The 21,807-nt window shown below is 41.5% G+C and overlaps 1 protein-coding gene across 2 annotated transcripts in view; it reads right to left on the reverse strand.

The window, feature by feature from the left end:
- Nucleotides 1-4,956: 4,956 nt before the first annotated feature.
- Nucleotides 4,957-21,807, reverse strand: part of ZNF704 (zinc finger protein 704) — a 263,019-nt gene continuing 246,168 nt past the window's right edge. Inside the window, exons 8-10 of one of the 2 annotated variants that reach the window (XR_010121895.1) lie at nucleotides 19,818-19,915; nucleotides 17,030-17,981; nucleotides 4,957-14,794 (exon numbers count right to left, since the gene is read on the reverse strand). Coding sequence is in view for 1 of the 2 variants with exons in the window: in XM_055286600.2 (XP_055142575.1) it covers nucleotides 17,870-17,981; nucleotides 19,818-19,915 (210 nt within the window). In the remaining variant the exon portion in view is untranslated. Of the gene's footprint in view, nucleotides 17,982-19,817; nucleotides 19,916-21,807 lie in introns of both variants that reach the window. The other variant, XM_055286600.2, reaches the window with a different exon arrangement.

The following is a 21,807-nucleotide window of genomic DNA, read 5'->3' on the forward strand; positions in this document are numbered from 1 at the left end:
CTGCACTCCAGCCTAGGCAACAGAGCTGGACTCTGTCAAAAGAAAAGAAAGAGAAAGAAGAGAGAGAGAGAGAGGGACAGAGAGAGAGAGAGAAAGAGGGAGAGAAAGAGGGAGGGAGGGAGGAAGGGAGGAAGGAAGGAAAAAAGGAAGGAAAAATTAAAACAAGGATGACATGCCTTTTAATATCTATCAACTTAAGATAGATTTTAAAAAATGATAATACTCCTTGCAGGTGAGCCTACAGAAAGACACTCATTCACTTTGCTGCTGGGAGAGTCAATTGAGCCAAATCATTTGGATAGTAATTTGGCAACTGTAGTAAAAGTTTAAAAGAGTATAAAATTGGAAACAACATACATTTTCCAAATAGGAGAATATTTAAGGAAATCAGTGTATATCTACATGCTGTACTATTACATGGCCATTGAAATGAAGACATTTGAAAATATTTAATGATATGGGAAGTTGCATATGCTATAATGTTAAGTGACTAAAGGCAACATGCTGAATTATATATACAGTGTGATCACAACTATGCAAATAAATATGCATGGAAATAGCTTGAGAAAAATGTATCAATCTACCAGTGCTTATTTTTGAGGGTGGTAATTATCTGATTTTCTTTCTACTTTTCTGTACTTCTATAGTACAGAGTTCTAACTTGGAAACATTAGAAAATAATCTTTGTTAGAAATAAATACGTACTTTTAGCTTACTGCAGCTAACTGACGGCTTCTTCTGTAATGGTTCAAGATGCTTTTTTGGACTAATGTATTTGTCTCAAGCTACTTAAAGTATGAGACTGTTGAATACTCAGAGAAATACTTTGAGGGAGTAAAAAAAATTAAAAAAAAGAAAATACTTTCATGGCTCTCAATATGTGCCAGGCAGCATACTAAACACTTTACACATATTAAGTCATTTATAACTCACAATACTCATGTGAGACAGGTCACATTATTATCTGTATTTTATGCTGCAGGAAATTGAGGCACAGAGAGGTTGCGTAATTTCTCCATGGTCATACAGTTAGTAAATGGTGAAGCTGGGATTTGAATTCAGGCAGTATGGCTCCAGTTTTCCTACCCTCTGTGCTCGGTGTGGCTATATTTAAGATAATAAGCAACTCTTTTTTAACTTTATTTTTGAGACATGGTCTCGCTCTGTCACCCAGACTGGAGTGCAGTGGCGGAATCTCGGTTCACTGCCACCTCCGCCTCTCAGGCTCAAGCAATTCTCGTGCCTCAGCCTCCTGAGTAGCTGGGACCACAGGTGCTCACCACCATACCTGGATTTTTGTATTTTTGGTAGAGACTGGGTTTTACCATGTTTCCCATGCTGGTCTCCAACTCCTGACCTCAGGTGATCCGGCCGTCTTGGCTTCCCAAAGTGCTGGGATTACAGGTGTGAGCCATCATGCCTGGCCCCTTTTTTAACTTTAAAAATAATTTTTTCATAGATGGTTTTCAGTGGCCTAGATAATAATCTTATCTTTCAGAAAACAAGTAAACAATGGAATCTTCTGAAAACAAACTGGCATCAAACAATACTAAAATGTCATATGATATTCACAGGTCATGAATCTCATTTGTGAACCAAGAGTTAACTTAGATGACCTTTCAGATCCCTCCTGGGTATAATAACCCATGATTATATTTATTACCAAGAAAAATGGCCTTTGTAACCTCTACTAGGAATGGTAAAATTATTTCTTCCACCAATCATTTCCTTCCCAATCTCATAATTTTTTTTTTTTTTTTTTTTTTTTTTTTTTTTTAGAGGCAAGGCCTTGCTCTATTGTCCAGGCTGAAGTGCAGTGGCACAAACAGCTCACTGCAGCCTCAACCTTCCTGGCTCAAGTGATCCTCCCATCTCAGCCTCCTGAGTAGCTGGGACTACAGATACTTGCTATCATGCCTGGCTAATTTTTGTATATTTTGTAGAGATGGGGTCTCACCATGTTGCCCAGGCTGGTCTCAAACTCTTGGGCTCAAGTGATCTGCCCACGTCCACCCACACTTTATTATTAGGTTAGTGCAAATGTTATTATTAGAGAAACTTCCATGTGGCCCCGAACAGTACACTCTCACCCCAGCCCAGTTGGTTGGAGCAGGGGAAGATGCCTCTCCCTTGTTAGGGCAATCAAATTCTCTCGAGTTTGGAACTGGTGCTCCAAAATTCTAGTCCCCTCTTGATTGCATGCGTTGGAAGGTCATGTAGGCCTCTGCTGGCCATTTTCCACCATGTGCTGGAAGAGCAAAAAAGGCAGCTATGCAGGGTAGGAGGGAAGAGACCCTAGAGAAGAGAGGAGTCTTGATCTCGCTGCCCCCTGGAGAGTGGATGACAGGATGGGACTGGAAGGGCAGTGTGGCTGCCTTTTCCCCAAAGCCTTTCTGACTCCTGGTTCCAGGCCTCTATGTGACCTGGCAACATCATCTGACTGGGGGTCCCACAGAGACACCATGTGTTCTTTCAGTAAATCCCCACTTGTGTTTGCTTAGTCTCGTTTGACTGGGATTATTACTTGTAGCCAAACACATAAAATATATGGGTGCAGCTGGTTTCCAGCACCTCTGGCTGTAGCCACAAGGTGAACAGTGAGCAATTTTCCCTTAGCTGAGCCATTCTGTAACATCTGACATGAATTGCTTTTCTGGGATGATCTGGGCATTACAGTGAAATCAGCTAAAGTAAGGAATGCACCAAAAACTAGGAATTGCTGTGCAGATGATATTAAAAGAGATCATGAGCGACCTGCTAGCCAGCTGGCTGACTGAAGGCTTTGGCCTGGGGTCTGGGGCTGGTTTGCAGGTTTAATCTGGAGGTGAGGACACTTGACTGTTTTCAGGTTACCCAGGCTTACTGTGCTTTGGAGAATTGATTCACAATCAGCAAACTTGTGAGAGACTCATGGATCAGTCCACAGGCAAGCGTCCTAGTGCCCAGCGAGATGCCCGTGTTGTTCAGAGCATTAGGTCTCAACCGTGTGCAGGGGGTGCCCCTTGTAACACAGGGCACTTCCCTGTGCTGGGCACTTTGCCAGTCCCTGTGCATCGCTCTCCAGCCTTGTGCTGTGCTCTGTCCCTCTCGCTCTTGATATCATAGATGCCTTGGCTGGAGCTGACTGTTGCTTGTCAGGCATACTTGCATATAATTAAATAAAAAGATATAAATGGAATCAAGTCCCAGAAGAAACAGTTAAACAAGTCAACGTGGCTGCTTCTGGAAGCATAATGAAGGGGTAAAAAGGCACAGCAGCAGGGACCTGCTTTCACTGTAAGCTTTTTACTACCCTGATTTTTTTGTAGCTATGTGCATATATTACACAGATACAAACAAATAAACAATGACTATAATACGCAGATCTTCCTCTTAAAATAGTGTCTATTATGCCTTAATGCCAGCCTGGATTCTCTCTCCTGTGTTACTGACACAGATCCTAATAGTTTCATTCCATTTACTCTGCTTGCTTGTAAGAGCCCAGACCTATGTTGTAATTCATTTCCTTTAGAAGCATTTATTTTTGTTCACTTATTTACTGAATTGCTATGCGCAAGGCATTTCTACATAAAACAGTAACCATGTGATTGCACACTTTGTCCTGTATTGGCTAATTATTATGTAATCAATATAGTCATTTGGACTTGGCAATTTTGAGAATGTACATATTCTAAAGAAATTTTAAAAATGTGGCTTTCCAAATAAATGTCTATGCCAGTCTTTAAAATGTTTATTTATTTATTTATTTTTTTTTTTTTTTGAGATGGAGTCTCGCTCTGTCGCCCAGGCTGGAGTGCAGTGGCGCAATCTCAGCTCACTGCAAGCTCCGCCTCCCGGGTTCACGCCATTCTCCTGCCTCAGCCTCTCCAAGTAGCTGGGACTACAGGCGCCCGCCACCACACCCAGCTAATTTTTTGTATTTTTAGTAGAGACGGGGTTTCACCGTGGTCTCGATCTCCTGACCTCGTGATCCGCCCGCCTCGGCCTCCCAAAGTGCTGGGATTAGAAGCGTGAGCCACCGCGCCCGGCCTAAAATGTTTATTTACTCTGCTTTGTTCCAGTAATAGTAGGTTGAAGGCAGAAAGCACATCTGAAGCCTGAAGAAATGCTGTCTGAACAATTTGTTCATTCATTAAAAAATTTATTGATCATCTATTATATGCCTGGTAGAGTATGACACAAGGTGGGTACAACACACAGGACATGGTCTTCACCCTTAGGAAATGTAAGTTCTTGCAGGGTATTTTTTGAGGGGAAAGTAGCTTGCATTTTTACACTAAAAAATTTCATTACCTCATCAGCTGTTTGCTGCAGCATCCCTTTGTATAGTATTTAGTAAAAACTTATTTTGCAAATTTATGCTTTCCACACAACCGTGCAGGACATCTACGGCCCAGATTCTCAATATCTTTTTCTGCTGCCCTGCCCCTGAGGGTTCTGCCGTGTCCCAGTCACTGAGACCTGGAGAGCCTCTGGGACCCTGGGAGCAGAGGGCTTGGGAGAGGCACACTTGCAGTCTGAGCACAGTATGTGGAGGTTGCTATGCCCATCCCTCCTCCACGGCAAACATGTGGGCACTGAAAGTCAATTTTGCAGAAACCCACCCTCGGGGGCCCGAGGCCTGAGGATGACAATTCCAGGCTGGCTTAGCTTCAAAATAGGTATTATTTTCCCTCCGTTTGCCACATTGTCTACTTGCTTGGGACAACAGTCAGCAGCACAGGGTCAGCAGCTAACATATCTGGACAATCATTGCTAAGGGAATGGGTTGAAATTGTCATTAGCAGGGCCAAACCTGAGGACATATGCCTTCCACATGTTTCTAAAAATGGCCTTGATGATGAAGACATCTCCTTGGTTTTGAACTATTTTTACAACTCTACGTAAAACCCCAAGCCCCAGCGAGACTTTCTTGGTATACATTAGTTATCCTTAATCAAATAAATGGTCTCCGAATAGAAGCAGATACACAAAAACTTTTATTAAGTGGAAGTTAGACTTACTTCATGGTAATTAACCAGTTACAAGTGCATTTAAATTCATGTGTGTGGACACTGTAGAAGTCAAAATGGTCTTTTGAAAGTCCAGTGTTCTGGCTCTTTTGTGCCAGTGCAACCCCAGGTAGAACCATCCACAAAGTAAGTACAGGTCAACGATGATATCAGACTAGATTGGCAACACCATATTCATTGTTACAAGCATTACAGAACAGAAAAGTCCAAGGACCAGAAGACGATTACTAAAGTGATTCTGACTATAAGCCTTTTCTTCTACTTGAATGCTTCCAGAGGACCAGTGTAGCAAATCCTTAACTCTGGGGGGACAGAGCCGCTTCTGCATTTTACACTTAAACGGGCCACAGAAACTGTAAACATTTGGTGGTCTCTTGATGCCCATTTCAAGTAGATGCCAGCTGTCCCCTTGGAAAAGTGCAGTTTAACTGGTATGAACATTTAACATTGTACATCTTCGATCTGAAAATTTCCTTCTGTTTCAATTAGCACCAGTTTATTTAAAAATATTTTTCCTGGTGTTAAATATTTAGGAAACATTTTTTTTTAAACGAACACACAAAGTCTAAAACAATGGAAAGCAAAAGAAATTCAAAAAATTGTTTTAGAGAACAGCATTTAGAAAAACAACATCATTTAAACATTCAACAAATCTATGTACAATGTGCCAGAAGCTGGCAAGGAGCATGGCTGCGGAACAGTCAGGTAAAAGGTTTATCAACCTGAACCTCCACAGGCTGTATTTACAGTCAGATAGGTATTCAGAAATGTGTATCAGAACATCTGGATTTGGCTAAAAATCATATAAAAAGACACAATTCCCCTCCCCCAATAACTTCTAATTAGGTAGCAAACAATCCAGTATAACCTTAAGTACCAGGTTTAGAAATGTGTGTTTTTTTTTTCCCCCGTATTTTACAAACAGTTGAGAAACTTTCTCAGTGGACACTGAAGAGAACCAGAATGACAGAGAAATGGAGTTCTTTATTTCCACATTGTCAGATGAAGGAAAAGATATTTTTTCGTGCTGAGTAATGTAGTAAAGCACTGATTAAAGAGCGAGGACAAATTATTAGGGGAAAAGGTTTCATGAAAATATGAAATAAACAAGAGGGCTGAAGAAATTTGTGGATATTCTATATACACTTCCCAAAATATAAGGAATTTTGAAAAAAGATCAATGATTTGCTTTGCTGGACAATATTTTCATATTTTGTTCTTTGAAACTATAACTGATACCCCTTGAAGAATATTTTTTTCTGGGATTGAGAATTAAGCCCAACAGATAAAACCTATACTAACTTTATCCAATGAAATATTCATTCACTTCATGCAGTTTTGTTTGCTTGTTAATCCAGCGTTACTAGAACATCCACCTTTAAAGAACTGGGCACATTTTCTAACAGCCAACATTTCCCATTTATGCATAAGAAGTAACAAACCATTTCCCATTTATTCATCTTAATGATGGAATTTTTTAGAGCCTGATGTTTCAGAGTAAAGTTTCAACCTTTAAAAACATCAAGTAGGAGAATATAGATGGGCTTTCCGTATCCCCATAAGGATATGTATCCAAGTTTATTTTGAATTTGCAGTTGTGGTAGGTAGCTATGAAAAAAATTTACTTGGATTCGATACAAAATACATGCTACTCTTTGAAAATGCATAGTTTATAACTTTATACATTCATTCACTAACATTAAAGACTTTTGTTAAGCAAGTACTTACCTCTGAATGGTGGTAAGATTATAGTTCAAAAGATCTCTAAACATTGGACAGCACTGCCACCTAGCTTTTGAGTTAGCACTCAATGCATGTGAATGCCTGTCATTTTCACATGAGTGTCACACAGGAAGGACTGCTGTCTTCTCTTCATTCTTTCTCCTTTACTTGTTTAGCAGGCACTAAAAAGCAATGTTTTCTACTGATTGCATTTCCACTAAATACCCCGTTTTAAATATTTAATAATTTCATTTTAATATTTTAGATTTGGTGTAGAAAACAATTCAGATGGCTTAATTTTTTAAAGTTTCCTTAAACATTGTCATGGACTAAGGGCAACAGAGGTTTTGTGATTACTGTTGTTCTCTCTCTCCAGTCTTCTCATTTGAAAAAATGACCATAGGCCACTCGCAGTTGCATCTGATGATAGTCATGAACCCTTTGGGACCTAGCGATTTTTTCTTATCCTGAGTTCTTCTTCTAAGTATATAGGATTTTGATACACAAAACACTTTGGAAACTATTCTAGTGTCTGGTTATTCCAGAAAGCCTATGTTTAAATGGCTGATCACTGTCCAACCATTAATTACAAAAATAGGAATTTTAGGGGGTGTTGTAGGAAAATATTGATTCAGGGATTTTTTTTTTTTAAACATGTATGATCCCCACTCCTGGGTTAGTTTACACCCAGGACATTTTCAGTTATCAAAGTCATGGGACTAGTATGTTTTGGAGATTTTTTAGTTCTTCCCTAAAAAGCTAAGTATTTTCTAAAGCTTTCTACCAATGACCAAGGAGGTTCCCCGAACAGTCGGGAGACTGTGAAAGGAGGGGCTTTGCTATCATCACAGGTGTTGGTCACATCACAGCCACTGATTTCCAATAAGCAGAGTATGGAAAAAAGACTTAGAAAGTAAAATAAGGGTTTGTAATCTGCAAATTTCTGCATTGCTCCTCAACCTTTTTTGGGAGAGTATGGGTAGTTTATCATTAAACTCCGCTGTAGATCCCTGAGGGGTATATTCACACTCTGGCAGCCGCTCTTCCTCTTTCCTCTTGGTCCCAGGCATCTGTGCCCAAAACATAGGAAGGGGCTCCAGTGGGGTGAGGGACAAGTGCTTAACAACACGAGTGGGCTGGAGTCCTTTTCTTTCCATAAATACGAAATAATAACAATTATACGCTGCAGGTGCCACTTCCTTTTCACATACTAAAGGCCAATTCTGCTTTCATGCTCTCTAATTGTGGGCAGAAGTCAGAGCCTGGAGTGAGTAAACGTGGAGCCTTCTTGCTCTGTCCTCATTGTCCCCTCCTAAGGTGGAACTCGGCTCACATTCCTGGTTCTGATCACTCTATTAGCCTCACACGTGGAAAGGACCGGTAGGGTTGGTGACTTGCACGGCGGGCTTTGAGGCACAGTGAAAGGGTTAGCTATCTGCCTTGTCATTCTTTCCAGTGAGTCTGAACAAATCTTTTGTGATGAGCGTGGCTGGCTGGCTGCTGACTAAGCCGCTCTCCTCATGATCATCTATAACCATTCAGACAGATGGAATATTTCCCCTGAAGGAAGGGGATAGCCACACTGACTGAGCCTTACATCCCAGTCATAGTAATATTTATCCCCTTGCACCTTAATTTAAGAGAGAGAAAGCAGTAGCACAGAAACAAGAATGTCCCATCAGGGGCTTTGGAATTGAAAAAATGGTAACAACAGCCTGGCCTCTAGCTCAGGGAGATGAGGGCAAAGGGGAGGGTAATCTTTCAATGGCAAATTCACTGGGGCTTGCCAAGATGGGGGAAAGCAAGACTGGTAGCTAGAATGGGGACTGTTCTCTGTTAAAGCTCAGTTTCTTCTCTAGAGTGCTGGTTTTCCTCTTAAGTCAAGAATGTAGAGAGAATTCAGAAGAAATAGATGAGCACCTTTGTTTTTTTGTTTGTTTAAAGGAAATTTCCTTCTTTAATGGTAGTCTCACCCCAGGTGCAGCGGTGAAATCTTGGCTCACTGCAACGTCTGCCTCCAGGTTCAAGGGATTCTCCTGCCTCAGCCTCTCAAGTAGCTGGAATTACAGGTGTGCGCCACCACGCCCGACTAATTTTTGTATTTTTAGTAAAGACAGGGTTTCACTCTTTCTTCTTTTGTTTTCACTCTTTCTTCCTCTGTTGGCCAGGCTGGTCTCGAACTACTGACCTCAAGCGATCCATCTGCCTTGGCCTCCCAAAGTGCTGGGATTATAGGCGTGAACCACTGCATCTGGCCAACTCTGGTTAATTTTCTGAATTAAAAATTTAGGGAAATGGACCTAGCAAGATAATGTAATAGTTAATTAGACTTGAGAATTAATTTTTAGTATTTTCATGATATAAATAAATCAAGGGGATTTTCTCTTTAGAAGTTGGTAGTTATTAACTACGTGGTGGTGCCTAACATGAAAGAACATTTTTAAAAAACAACGACTACAGTTCAATCACCATCTCCACCTTCTTTCAAAATCTATGGTTACCTGCTTTTGGAACCATAGCTTTCTTCTTCTTTCTTTCTTCATGTGTCTTTCTACATCCTGTTATTCTCATGGCAACGGCACTAACTATGATTCTTTTCCATCAGAAGAGGAAAGGACTAAACTGTTTCCTTCTCCAACACTGTATTACTTCAGAAACATAATAATAAATATTATTCATCAAAAACCCTGTTCATGATGTAGGAGTCTGGCCAAAAAGTGTTTTTTGAGGCTCCTTCTAGCTCCACAACCCAACTGCCTGTGAATGACTTTACTCTAAACTCAAGATGTTACACCTAGTAAATTAATAGGAGAAAGGTAAGATGAAATCCATTCATATATTGGACTGCCTTTTAACCATTCACAATGAAAGAAATCTCAGGCATTGCCAATGTCATTTAAACTGCATTCATATTTAAACATGACTTAACCATATTACCAGGCGTTTCCAACTCTGGGTTTACAGTATGTTTTGATTTGATCATTACAGATTATAAATTTGAGCTGGTTTTAAAATTTCTGGCATTGACTTAAGTTTATATACATAGCAAATGTTGTATGCTAGCAGCAAAATAAATTTTCCCCAAGGAGTCAAAACTTTTACTCAGAACATACATTTAGCTAATAAGCTCCTATAATTAACTACCAAATTGGCTGAAATTTAGGGATTAGGGATCCGCTACAGTAAAAGGATTCATATGGGGATAAATCAGTTTGCACTTGGCAACATGACTGAGTAACGGGTGGGCTCTTTATGTCTATGCTGAAAGGCCTGGACTGAAAAGATGGTTTGACAACATGGTGGGTCCCTGGGTTTTCTTACGTCCCTAGTCAGTCTGGAAGACTAATGTTTGAGCCAGGCCTTTAATGAGCCCCTTCCCTCTTCCTTGCAAGCAATACTGAGGCCGACTCGGGTTCAAGACTACTCTGGGTTGGCCTTGGAGGTGGGTAATGTTGATTTTAAATATTCCTGTTCTACACTGGGTTCTTACAAAGATCAAATGAAATAGTGTGTGTGAACGAGACGTACCTTATTACATACATGAAAGGGTCAGTGATTATCCCAATACCATCAGCACTCTGATGTAAGATACAGTTTAAAATAACTTAGTCCATCTAAATGAAGGAAGCAACTTCTAATTTTTTTCATGACATATTTATTCTCATTTTGCTTTCCTCTCAAAGATGCTAGGGTTTTGTATGTGGAAAAACCTCCTTTTGAGGTTAGTGGACACTCCGAGATAACCTAAATGCCTAGCAGTTCTGAAGCAAGGCTTCTGCTGTATCAGAAGTGAAGCAGTGGTAATTTTACATGGGAACGAAGACTCATGATGCTGGATGGAGAGGGAAGGAGTGTAGGGAGGCTGGCCAAGGGCTTTGGCACCAGGAGGCAATGTGTGCTCGCTTCAAGCTTCAGAGGCTTCTGGCAGCCTTCTCGGAAGGCACGAGGCTGCTCTTTGCCAGCCCCTCATCACAGTGGCCACGGTAGAAAACAGTAAGAAAATTAGGATAACAGTGATTCAATGCTTTGCAGGGTACAGCCTGGGCATGCCAAAAGGAGGCAGAGTGAGAGAGCTGGATAACTCAGCGTATCTATATTCAAGTCTGCCATGAGAATGATATCTGGGGAGAAATCATCTTTTACCCTCTTTTATTTTAGTTGCCCAGATAGTGCCGACATGCGAGTTTGTGGGGCTGATGGATGAACCTGACCTGACAGCTGTGGAATGTGAAATCCACTTTTCCCAATAGTTGAAACTGGGGGCCGCAGGCTGCACCTGCCTGTGTACAGCTTCTCTTTGGTCTGCACAGTGTTGGCCAAGAGTTTGAGTTAGTTGTCAACACGTATGTGTCAGGTAATATCGTATTTCCACGTCAGAAGATCTAGCAGCCCTGGGCCTGATTTCTGCATGGTTCTGATTGTCTAGAGCTGAGTGTGGGCGCCCCTTCAAAGAGGGCATGTGTTCTGCAGTTCAACCTGGTCTCCACCATTCTTGTGTTCCTCTTTGCCTTACCCACATCAATCATTTACAGAACTTGCCTGGTCCTTCTGAGGCACTGACATTTGCAACCTCTCCTATATAGAATTAGGAATCTTTTGGAAATGAGACTCATTTGGTTCAAAACCGTACAGCAATAAAAACTTCTTGGGGACTTTAATGCTAACAATGGAGACATCCAAGGAGTAAAAACAGAGATTTGCAGGACGCCTCATCTCAAAGATCAGGGGCCAAGGCTGTACGTGGCTTTCCCTAACTCTGCGCATTTCTAGTCCTCAAGTGTGCAGATTCTAAAGCCTGTTTGAAACCAAGGTCTGAGTGACCTTCTGACCACCTCTTAAGAGCTGCCCAACGGGTGTATGGCTGTTCAATCTCAGCTTTGCTTTTGATGTTATCTGCATACTTGGCTAATTAGGCTAGCTTTTGGATTACTAAAATCTTAGAAAAGATGCTTTCATGTTTTAACAGTGAGTGGGCTTGAAAAAACTGCACAGCATTATGAAATGGTTTTGGCAAAGCTCTGAATTATTTGTATAGTTTTAATAAACTCTTCACAACTTCCCTCTGTTTCCTGGTTCTTGGGAACGCAGTCACTTTCTGATCACAACCTCATGTGCCTGCCAGTTCTTCACAGTGAAAAATCAAGCACTTGTTCTTTTTTTTTGTTTTGTTTTTTATTTTCCTTTTTTCTTTTTTCCCTCCACGATATCTTGGAAGCACTTGTTCTTATGTAGAAATTACAGTTATATAGTTAGTGCTCAGGACAAAATTATTTTAAACACTACTGATCACCTAAGAATTCTATCTTTGGGCCTATCTACTATGATTTTAGAAATTTCCACCAAATGATACTTGCTAGTTAAGTGCAAGTATCTGTGATTCTGGTAGGTCAAGTGGTAAACTTGTCTTTGTGACATAGAATTTATCATTTTACATTAAAAAATTTATAAGAATATTTCTCCCATGGCCTATAAGCATACCTGTTAACATTTTTTAGATTTAAAATATATAAAATGACTCTTCAGGCGTCTTCTTCCATACTTTGAAAATACACACTAGTAATGATAAAAGGAGTAGCTGTTGCTATCTTGATTCTCTTATAATACCCATTCCATCTGATCTGTATTTCTACCCTTGCTGCAGAGGGTTAATTAAAAAGATATGCATCAAAACATTTGCTTAAAAGAGACATAGCCCTTCGTTTGGTGAGCAGGAATTACTTATAATATTAACACTTCCTGTCTGGTAAAATACTGTATTTTAAAAAATAAGCTACAATGTATAAAACCAAGGTCATTTCTCGCAAAATGTCTGTGTTCTTTGTGATTACAAAACACTGCATCTTGTAAAATATTTCCAGTTAACTTGAGAAGTAGAGTACTGACACTTATTACCAAAGTGTCATGTCTCTTAGAACTGTAGAAGCCTAATCAGTATGTTTCTTGTTTTATTTGGAAAATTAAGTTATAATTATTTTTGTATTTAAAGATTACGTTTTGCCACAACATATTACCATTGTGATTCTCAGACCCACAACAAAAGTTATAAAACATGAGATTGTCTTCAAAAAAAGGAACTATTTACAAAACAGGACCAGAAGTAAAATTCCCATTTTGGTTCCTGGTCCTATGATTGATAGATATACCTTTTAAAGCATGTATATCATTGGATATGGGCTGTTTCAAAGTCAGTCATAATAAGCAAACCAGTTGGTCTTAAATACATTTTATACTTTCTTGCTCTATTGGTGTACATTACTCAGTGATACAACTGGTACCTAAAAAAAGTGCTAATCTCATTTTATTTACTGTCTTCAGGTTTGGCTAGTTACAATGCAAAAAAGACACATGAAACAGTTCCAATATGGAGGAATCCCCACAGGTACGAGGAACAGGGACAGTCCGTGCCGCTGGTAGGGCTACTTTCTTAGAGAAATGAAATTTCCAGTTGACCCGTGTGCCCAGGGCATTCTCCAAAATAATTCACATTCTCATTCATATTCATGAATCCTCTGTTTCCACTCATTTGTATGCACAAATTCTTCCCCAAGTTCACACAGGTCAGTGCTACAGAAGATGTGGTCGACAGCAATTCTACAGAGTCATGAGAAAAAGCAGCACCTAGTCCACAAGAGTCCATGGAAGTTTGTTCGCTAACATGCTATTAAAGCAAAATGTACATTGTTCACGGCTTGCTTTCACCTACGGAATTCTGCTGATAGCTAAGAAACAGTCATCCATTGGGTAATGATAAAAAGGACCAGCAAGGCTTTGTATTCACAATTACATTCAGAAAAAGCCTTACATGAGTCTAAGAATACCACCTCCCCCGTCCCCCTCCCCCACCCCCAGGCATTGCACCTGTGTTTCAAATGTTAGCCTTAGGCTACAGGTCAGCTCCAAACCGTTTTCCCAGGGCACTCCCCTACACCTCACAAATGTCAGTACTGCCCAGTTCACGTAAATTTGTCTTGAAATGATACCATGTTCATTTGAAAAAAAAAAAAAATGTTCTGACTATAAAAGACTTTAGTGATAACAAAATTCTTACTAGTTTTAGGAGTCTCCAGACCTATTTTTGCATGCCCTTTATTTTTCCCTGAGGAAATGAATATTATTTACAGTATTTTGCTACTATTCTCAAGGTATTCTCTGTTATATGTACAATTCTGGCCACTTTTCTCTGAACCTTTGCAAGTGAATGCTGCAATCTGGATTCTGATGAAGGGGGAACATGGATTCAGCAGTGCCAACTAATTCAGAACCCAGGGCTGCTTTCAAAAGTGTGGCTTAGTGTGACACCAGAAACAGCAGACTTAAAACTCGAGTGCTCTTGAGATTTAATGGAGGACATTTCAGTTTCAAAAATCTTTTGCAACATATACACATGTGACTACCTCTTTGAAAAGTTTTTAGAAAGGTCAAGAATTGTGTCATTCTCTATTGAAAATTTTCATCTGCAATATGGTTATGTTCGGGCAGGAACTGTCTAATAAAAGGGCACCTTGTTGGTGCCTGGAGCTGCTGACAGGCACATTGCAGCTAAGTGCACACATTCTTGGTCAGAAATCCACAGGTTTTTTCCTGACACTGGCTTTTGCCAACCAAGGGAGAAAACTTTTCAGCTAGTGTGGTGGAGAGAAGTCCGTATCTGCTAGAGATGGCCCGCTTGGGCTGGGCACAGCAGCCCTGCACTCTTGGCCGGAGGTACTTCCCTTCAGGTCATTCTCTCCTTGCTTCAGGCAGCTGCTCCCAGAGGAGAAAATGGCAGCTCCCTGGGAGGTACTTAGGGATGGTGACCACTAGCTGATCAGCACCAAGAAGACGAGCAAGAGCCAGGTGTCCACAGACCTCTCGTACCTCCCCCCGACTCCCTTGCTACCTGTGTGTTTTCTCCAGGTTGTCACACTGCCTCCTACCAATGCAGCACACATCTGCTGGGAAGGCCCAAGGCTTAACACCACTGCCTGCTGGCCACTCTGCTTTGTTGCTCTCTGGAGAATGTCCTGTCAGTCACTATGAAATGACTTCTTTGGAGAGAGATGAAAAACCTGTTCTGAAGGCTGGGGTGTCAAAGGAGAAAAAAAATCAAAAGGCTACATCATGCCTTACTTAGAAATATTTTGGGACCAGAATCCATTGTTTTGCATGCCTTTTGCACAGATAGATAGGCCTCTGAGCTCCCTGCGGTGGCCAGGGCTCCAGTTCCACCGCCAGCCTGCTCCCCTCCTCCTCCTCCCCCTCCCCCTCCCCCTAGCCCCCCCCCCTCCTCCCAGCCAAACGAACACACACAGAGAACTTGGTTCCACAGAGATGGCATCAAACGAATGTCTGGCTAATTTGGCACTTCATTTAGTTCCGAAATATAACAAAATAATGCTACATTTAAAAAAAACCCTAACTTGCACGATCAGTGGTGTATATTGGAATTCATAGCCTTCTGGGTGGCCTATAAGGAGTATAATCCCTTTTCTTCAAGACCAGCCACCTGTGGCTTGGTGGTCTACTAGTTATTCCATGTCTTGGTCCAGGGAATATGTGTCTGTGTCCAGGAAGGTACTGAGGGTCTATCTGCACCTGAAGCCAGAAAAGAAAAGTACACAGAGCACGGGGCTAGCAGGCAGAAAGCAGCCCCAACTTGGGTAGGAGGTACAGAACCGTGTGAAAAATGCTTTAGAAAGGAGAAGAGATCCCAGGGAAGCTACATTCAGCTCTATAGTTCTGCTTATACCTGTGCACTGGCTGAACACCAGGTAAGGACTGAGCTTGGCTCAGCTAAGCTGGAGCTCAGCACTACTCATGGGGCATATATCTGGGGGTGGAAGCCACGGGGCTTTGCTCCAGGACTGCTCCATAGCAAAGATCTCTCCCTCCTTGTGTTTCAAAGTTCTAGGATGAAGGATGGATTTTATACTTCATGACTTGAATCTTTTTCTGTTAGTAACAGTCCAACGATCAAGGGCCAGGGAGCTTTGCTGAAGAGAAAAATCTCTGGTCCAGGACTGTACCCTGTCATTTAAACACATGGTGAACTTGCTTAAACAGGTGACCAGCTCTGGCCGCCCAAGGCCATTGGGCAATCTGCCCACAGCTCAGGGCTTCCTGGACCAGGCCAGAGCATCATCTCGCATCAGTGGTGCTACATAGGGGGTGACAGGACACCAGGAGGAGAAAGGGCATGCTAGAGTAGAAGAAACAAACACATTTCTGCATTTTAAAAAATGCCATTTCCTGGCTGACCTTGTAAGTCTAAAACATACAGTATTGCTGGTGCTGTGACTAGTACTGATTGGTAATCAGGATGCAAAATTAGATGAAGCTCTTTTTCTCTTCTCTTAAAATGTTTTTAAAGGAAAAAATAAATGAAGAAAAAAACCAGGATCTCTTCCAAGGAGTAATTTTAAAAAATTTATATGAGAGTTTAAAAAATAAAAGTCCCATAATATGTGAATGCACAGATGGTGGATGTTGTGCTGTGGAACCTCCTTATACTTTCTTTTGCTTGTATATAAAAAGAATATCTGTCATTACTAGATGTCTTCTTTCTACGCTTAAAAAAGTGTATGTACAATCTCTAGACATATATTAAACTTTCCTCTGTGCAATTTCATTTAACATTCCTATGGCTGATCCCATGTCCCCTGTCCCTATACAGTGCCTCCTATAAGGTGCTCTTCCTACTATGCATAGGTATAGGAGAAATAACTCTTTAGCAGGGCAACTGAGAGTTGGGTAGATAGAGAATGAGCTTATTTATAGGGCTTGATGACTCCCCTTTCCCCACACCACTATCCCCCAAACAAACAAGCAAGTAAGTTACAAAGCCCAATAAATGGAACACAGTGCAAGCCCTGGCCCTACTAAATTGAGAAATTCCTATACCTACAAGCATTTTCCTTTTGAGCAAATTCTTAAATGAATAGCTCCAATATTTTTATAAGAAAAACTTAAAGTTTGGACTTTCCATTTACTCACATAATGTTTATATTGTTAATTAACTCATCTCCCAGACATGCTAAAGCATAAAACCTATAAAAGTGCACTCAGAATGGAAGTGGTTTGTTGATCTAACATGACTTTCTCAACAGGTGGGGCCATGTGGGCTGTGCTCTGTCGCCTAAAGCAAACCTGCTGGGACAGTTTGGAATTCTCTACCTCTTCTGAAATCAGTCAGTGGTGGAGTCTGGAGAGAAGGAAAATGACCCATTAACCTGGCTACAATCTTGACAGACAAGCAGTAACAAATAGCTCCGAGTTGCCATTTGTGTCACATCCCTGAAAGAAGCATCGAGGCTTACCCAGATGGCTACAGGTGCCAGTTCTTGACTGAGTTGTGGCAGGTAGAGAGTAGAGTTAGCTGTGCTGCCTTTAGGGGAAGAGCTTCTTATGGATCCAAGGAAGACTCCTAGATGTTTCCCAACGGTGACAGCTGGACTTCCTGAACTCAGCTTGGGGCTGAAGTCTGCTGGTGATTTCCGTGGACAATCCCTTCTCGAGTTTATGCCATCTGGGGCCCTACAAGCTAATAGCTCTACCATGGTTCAGTTTGGGGTCATTCTTAAAAGAAAAACAAATAAAAAGCCATAGAAAAGATGCCCAGAGTGCTGCGCTTTCTTGCAACACATCCTGACATATACTGCTCCAAGAAGTCAAATGGAAAATAGGGAAAAGATTATTCACAACAAAAGTAAGTATTGGTCTTTGTACAAACGCTACTGAATAACCTGTAGCTTGTTTTTAAGTGTCAAAAAAATCTTGGAAATGGCATAATTCAGAAAGCTTATCAAAATATGCCTCCTTTCTAGGTAAAATGGGCTTTGTTGGTTCAATTGCAACAGAAGTCCACAGTTTTAAGTCTAGACATACAGCAAAAAAAAGTTGACTTTTCTTTTGAAGGAAAAAAAACTAGTTATAGCTGCTCCAGGCTGGGTTCTCAGTAAGAGCAACTTTCTTTTGTCATGGGTGGTGACTTAAACAATTTTTCTGTGTTTTTGCTGTTATTCCTCCAAGGTTCCTGAAAGGGCTTTTCCCAGCTTCAACTGTGTTTTACTCAGTAGGAAAAGCTCTTTCCAACACCTGCAGTGGCAGGCCAGGGCAGGAGCGGCTCAGGGCCCCGAGCCCCTCTGCCGGGGAGTCTTTCAGTCGAGGAACCTCTGGCAGGCCTTCTTCCAGCGGCAGGCAGTACACCACATGTCTCGGTTCTCCATCCCGTACACCTTCCGACACTTTTTGCCCTCTCCCCTGGGCTTCCTGTAAGACAGATGAGGAAGGTTAGTTTAGTGGGAGGAATTCAATGGGCATTCTATGGAAAGCTCAAAAATGTCTTGAAAGAGGGAGAGAAAAAAAAAAAAGGCTGGCCATGGTGGCTCACACCTGTAATCCCAGCACTTTGGGAGGCCGAGGTGGGCGGATCACCAGAGGTCAGGAGTTTGAGACCAGCCTGTCAACATGGTGAAACTCTGTCTCTACTAACAAACAACACACAAAAATTAGCCAGGCATGATGGCATGCACCTGTAATCCCAGCTACTCAGGAGGATGAGGCAGGAGAATCACTTGAACTCAGGAGGCAGAGGTTGCAGTGAGCCAAGATCGCACCACTGCACTCCAGCCTGGGAGACAGAGCGACTTCTCTCTAGGTTCAGACTCTAATATGTGCTGGTTGTTTTTACAGCCACTACACCCAACTGTTAAAATTTGCTACCATATCCCTTAAGCTTCTATGTGTCTACTTGTGGACATGTCCATTTGGGCATCTTCATAAAACTGAATTAAATAAGTAAACACAAGAAATGCCAGTAGAGAGCAACATTGCTCTTTCAAGTTTTTAAGTAGGTACTTTCAAATGCTCCCTCCATTCTCAATTTCTAGTACAGCAGTCCCTGCTAAGGGTGGGGAATATGTTCCAAGACCTCCAGTGGATGCCTGAAACTGCAAATAGTACAAACCCTATATATATATTATGCATGACTTTTTCTTTCTTTACAGTTTCATGGATTGAAGATGCATTCTTACTGTCGATCTTTGCAACCTCAGTATAAAATTTTTTTTCTTTCTTAAGTTGAAAACTTTCACCTTTTCACTTAAAGGAAGCACTTCATGGCTTGTCTTTAGCATATCTGAATTCCAGCCTCACCACTCTTGCACTTTGGGTCCATTATTTATTAAGTAAAAGAAAGGTTACTTGAACACAAGTACAGTTTGTAACAGTCAATCTAATGGGCGAGTAGTGTAGACAGTGTGGATACACTGAACAAAGGGATAACATTCATCCCAGGCAGGACGGAGCTGGATGGCATGAAATTTCATCACACTACTCAGAATGGTGTGCAATTTAAAACTTATGAATCATTTATTTCTGGAATTCTCCATTTAACATTTTTGGACCACAATTGACTTTGGGTAACTGAAACCACAGAAAGTAAAACTGTGGATAAAAGGGGACTATTGTATTTTGGTTAAGGAACTTCTGGGGAGATCATTCTTGATCTGCATTAAAAATTGTATCTTATTTGGGAGGCCGAGGCGGGCAGATCACGAGGTCAGGAGATCGAGACCACGGTGAAACCCCGTCTCTACTAAAAAAAATACAAAAAATTAGCCGGGTGTGGTGGCGGGCGCCTGTAGTCCCAGCTACTCGGAGAGGCTGAGGCAGGAGAATGGCGCGAACCCGGGAGGCAGAGCTTGCAGTGAGCCGAGATTGCACCACTGCACTCCAGCCTGGGCGAAGAGCGAGATTCCGTCTCAAAAAAAAAAAAAAAAAAATTGTATCTTATAGTTCATTAAATATAGAGATTAATACAACATGGCTCTAAATAGGCCCAATAATCACCATTACTTGTTCTGTAAAAAAAAAAGAAAAACAAAAACAAAAAACCAAAATCTTACTGTAAATCATTACCCCCTAAAACAACAAATCTTCATTAATAGGTAATGGATGGGAAAAACCATGGGAAAAAAAGAAAGGGCATTTTGTCAATTGTGGAGAAATTTTATAGAAGATCATTTCTCAGGGTTCTCTCTGCTGTTCTGTTTTTCAGTTAATTCCCTTGTGGTGAGGTGTGTGGAGTTTTTTAAGCTGTCGTACCTTAAGCTGACTGTGCCTCTGGGTGGGGAGGACAGGACCGTGTGCGCGTGCTGTCTCTGCTCTCCTGTGCCCACCGGATGATGATGTGTGGGTGACACCTGGTGAATACATAGAAAACAAAGTTGATGGGGCAGGTTCTCCACCCATGCAGTTAGTTAACCTTTGCTATGTGGACACTGGTCCTTGACCATTAGAAGCAGAGATGAGGCCGGGCACGGTGGTTCACACCTGTAATCTCAGAACTTTGGGAGGCCAAGGCAGGCGGATCACTTGTGGTCAGGAGTTCAATCAGCCTGGCCAACATGGCGAAACTCTGTCTCTACCAAAAAGTACAAAAATTAGCCAAGTGTGGGGATGTGTGCCTGTAATCCCAGCTACTTGGGAGGCTGAGGCAGGAGAATTGCTTGAACCCTGGGGCGGAGGTTGCAGTGAGCTGAGATCGTGCCACTGCACTCCAGCCTGGGTGACAGAGTGAGATCTTGTCTCAAAAAAAAAAAAAAAAAAAAGGAAGCAGAGATGAAATACTTTCCTCACAGGGACCACACATTAAAATGGAGGAGGGCTGCTCATGGCAGAATTAAAATGCATTACCAAACAGAGAAGACCCACCAACAGCCAATATCTCAAACATTTTTTTACTTCGTATCTATGCATTTCAACTGGCTCATAATACCATATTTTCACTTGAATAATATTTTAAATCTTAAAGTACATTCCTGTCTATTTCTTTTGATCCTCATGAACCCTGTCAAGTAGGGCAAGGCTCATGATTCCCTTTTTAGAAGATGAAACATACCTAGAGAGGTTAAGCGATTTATTTAAGATAACGCAGCTAGTAAGCGACAATGACACAATGCAGGTCTAGGCCTTCCGTTGGCTCTAGTGGATCAATCACTGCCACTAAATACATGGGTTCTTGTAAAAAACACCCCATCAGCAGATTCTCAGGTCCAAACAGGAAGGAATAAAGGCAAGAGGCAGAGAGCCTGAGCAAATCAAGAACGTATGCCACCCACCGAACACTTAATGAGTGCTCACTACGTGCAGGTACACTCACAGCAGCTTTAGTCTTCACAACGACCCCATGCAGTATTACTATTGTTTCCATTTTATAGATTAGGAGACCAAGGCAGATGGAGGTTAAGTAACTTGCCAAAGGTCATGGCATGTGTCATGGTAGACCCAGGGCTATGCTGCAGCTCTCCCTGGCACCAGGACGTGTGTTTAACCCTGTTGCTTTTCTGTCCCTCAGTCATACAGGAGGGTCCCTACTGTCCTCAGTCCCTCCTGCATTACTCACTTCAGTCCTTTGCATTACCTGTCTCCTAACACTAAATAATCTTCCCAGCTTCTGGAATTCTTAAAAGCTGCAACAAATTAATTTTTTTAACAAAGGAAAAATAATGTTTCAACTAATTAATCAGTATTGCCATATGTAGGAGGACAGACATTTAATAAATATAAAAACCTAGGAGCCAACGTGGTCACAGGAATAGCATTGTCACTTAAAAGTCATGGGAGCATTCCCTAAACATCCTTAGAGAATTGCTTTTCTCTAGTACAGGTACTAGTACTTTCTCTTCTCTTTCAGCGTAAAGGAATGCACATGATACAGTTCGGATGTATGTCTCTGCCCAAATTTCATGTTGAAAAGTAATCACCAGTGCTGGAGGTGGGGACTGGTGGGAGGTGTGTGGATTATGGGGATGGATCCCTCATGAATGGCTTGGACCATTCTCTTGGTGATATGTGATCTCTCACTCTTGAGTTTACATAAGACTGTGGTTGTTTTATGCCCATTCCTGCTTTCATACATGACGTGCCTGCTCCTGCTTCACCTTCTACCATGAGTAAAAGCTCCCTGAGGCCTCCCCAGAAGCGGATGCCACTGTGCTTCCTGTACAGCCTGTAGAGCCAATTAAACCTCTTTTCTTTATAACTTACCCTGTCTCAGGTATTTCTTTATAGCAATGCAAGTATGGCCTAATAG

The sequence above is a fragment of the Symphalangus syndactylus genome, chromosome 7, assembly GCF_028878055.3.
Source record: "Symphalangus syndactylus isolate Jambi chromosome 7, NHGRI_mSymSyn1-v2.1_pri, whole genome shotgun sequence".
In the NCBI taxonomy this organism is placed as follows: Eukaryota; Metazoa; Chordata; class Mammalia; order Primates; family Hylobatidae; genus Symphalangus; species Symphalangus syndactylus.